We start from the raw sequence: 2,326 nt of genomic DNA, 5'->3' as shown, positions 1-2,326 counted from the left end.
CAAGGGGGGCTACCGCGGCAGCTGCCCCAAGTCACTGGAGGACTCGTCCTGGATCCCCTTCCGGGACCACTGCTACACCTTCCACATGGAGATCACCCTGGGGCAGAAAGACGCCATGAGGAGGTGCCAGAAAGGTACGGGGGGGGGCTGCGGTGGCCGGAGGGGGGTGACACACACACCCCTGGAAATGGAAGAGGATGCCTGTGGATGCATGAGGGACCCCTGTCCCTGTGCCCATGCCCAGCCTTGGTCAGCCATCATCTCCTCCTTGCTGTTACGTGTTGGGGTTCCCCGGCTCCCATGTGGTTTGTGCATGGTTCTTCAGCTTTGTCCTCTTGGGCACTGCTGCTCCTGAGCTCCATTCTCCAAGCTCTGGACTCTTCCCTGACACTCCTTCCTCCGCAGTTGGTGGTACAGTGTTGTCCATCCAGGACGAGATGGAAAATGTCTTCGTGTGGGAGCACCTCCAGGCGTACGAGGGCCCGTCCAAGGGTGCCTGGCTGGGCATGACCTTCAACCCCAAAGGTACAAAGGAAGGAACAAGGTTTTATCCCCCTTAGGCAACACCATGAATTCCCACCAGGTCTGCAGTGAGCAGAGGAAGCCCTTGGTGGTGGCACCAGTGGGGGGGGCTCATGCCGTGGTGTGACCAGGAGCCCCATTGGCTCAGGCCATGCTGGATGTGCCATGTGTGTCCTGCTCTAGCTTGGTGGGATGGAAGTGATGGCTTTCAAGCCCAGAGCCTGCTCCAAGGTGCTGGAGCCTGCAGGTTCAGGAAGGTGCCCTGCAGCCCCTGGTCCTCCCCGTCGCCCCATCACACCTCCCCGACACCCCATTACACCTCCCCGTCACCCCATCACACCTCCCTGTGCTTTCTGAACTGGGGTAAAGATGGGGTGTCCCCTTCAGCCTCTCCAGACCTAATTCTTCCATTTCCCAGGTGGCACCTTGGTTTGGCATGACAACACTGCCGTGAACTACTCCAACTGGGGCCAGCACGACACGGGGCCCAGCATGCTCAGCCAGAACAGCTGCTACTGGATCCAGAGCAGCAACGGCGTGTGGCGCCTGGGCTCCTGCACCAACGTCACCATGGGGGTCATCTGCAAGATCCCTCGAGGTAGGGCCCGCCCCGCTCCCCGAGGTGCCTGGGCTGGCCAGGCAGGGTGCTGCAGGGCAGAGCTCTGTCTCTCTGGCAGCACTGGCTACGTGTGTTGGGCAATTCCAGTGTTGGGGGGAATAGTAGGGGCCGGTGCTGGGGTCTGCAGGCCCTCACTGGGCTCAGTGGAGTTTGGGTGGGCTGTGCACGTCTCAGTGGCTGGGTCAGCACCTCGGGGCAGGATGAGGATGATGGGGGGGTGGTGGAGCAGAACCAGAGGACCCCCGCAGCTGTGCATCACCCAGCATCTGCGCAGTGCGGGGCTGGGAGCAGCAGAGGACTGTGGGGCTGGTGGTGCCGGTGCTGGGAAGAGGGGAGGGTGCTGTGGCCGCGCACTCATCTGTCTGTGTTGCCGTTGCAGTGGAGGAGAGCAGCTTTTCCAGGGCAGGTGAGTGGCCCTGTTAGCCTGGGCACAGCACTGGGACCAGGAACTGGCACTGGGGGTCCGTGCTGCAGCTCGGGTTTTATCAATAACCAGAGAAATGGTGTTTGTGGGTGGGAAATCCCATTCCCAGGTGGCTTTGGCCCTGGGTTAGGACTCCCCAGCAGCACGAGCCATCCCTCCGTGGAGGAGTGTGTCTGGCCAGCCCCTTGCTGCGCTTTCCTGCCCTTGCCCACACTGCCTGGCCAGGCTGGGGGGACGGATGCTGGTGGTGGGATCCCAAAGATCCATCCCAGGCAACTGTCAGATGTTCGCACACATCAGGAGCAACCTAGAGAGGCTGGGGCGGCCCGGGGGCGCTGCCACGGGCAGGATGCCCCCAAAACACCAAAGCAGACTCCAGTCCTGTCCCGCTCTGACCCATCCTGCCCGAGAGCCCCTGTCCGGCTGGACACCCACCAGCCAAAGCCCCTCTTGGTGGGATGAGACAGCAGGAGACGGCAGGCCGCATTTCATCAGCCTTTTCCCCTCCTTGTAGCTCTGCCGGAGAACACAACGGCCATCACGGTGGTGGTGCTGTCGACGCTGGTACTGTGCACCATGCTGGGCATTGCCGTCTACCTGTACAAGCGGCGGCGGAGCGCAGAGCGGGGTGCCTTCGAGAGCGCCCGCTACAGCCGCACCACCTCCAACCCCAGCGAATCCGCCGAGAAGAACATCCTGGTGTCGGACATGGAGATGAACGAGCAGCAAGACTAACGGCAGGGGGGACGCTGGGGACGGGG

The 2,326-nt window shown here is 62.3% G+C and overlaps 1 protein-coding gene across 1 annotated transcript in view; it reads left to right on the top strand.

The window, feature by feature from the left end:
• MRC2 (mannose receptor, C type 2) overlaps positions 1–2,300 on the top strand; it is a 26,963-nt gene extending 24,663 nt beyond the window's left edge. The window contains exons 24-28 of the mRNA XM_009334896.1: positions 1–134; positions 406–525; positions 941–1,120; positions 1,521–1,547; positions 2,080–2,300. The exon at positions 1–134 is cut by the window's left edge and continues 6 nt beyond it. Coding sequence (XP_009333171.1) covers positions 1–134; positions 406–525; positions 941–1,120; positions 1,521–1,547; positions 2,080–2,300 — 682 coding nt within the window. The remainder of the gene's footprint in view (positions 135–405; positions 526–940; positions 1,121–1,520; positions 1,548–2,079) is intronic.
• Positions 2,301–2,326: the final 26 nt, after the last annotated feature.

Source organism: Pygoscelis adeliae, unplaced genomic scaffold (assembly GCF_000699105.1).
Source record: "Pygoscelis adeliae isolate BGI_AS28 unplaced genomic scaffold, ASM69910v1 Scaffold112, whole genome shotgun sequence".
NCBI classification, from domain to species: domain Eukaryota; kingdom Metazoa; phylum Chordata; class Aves; order Sphenisciformes; family Spheniscidae; genus Pygoscelis; species Pygoscelis adeliae.
Note: the sequence above shows the minus strand (reverse complement) of the source record. Positions and strands in the feature narration are given on the sequence as shown.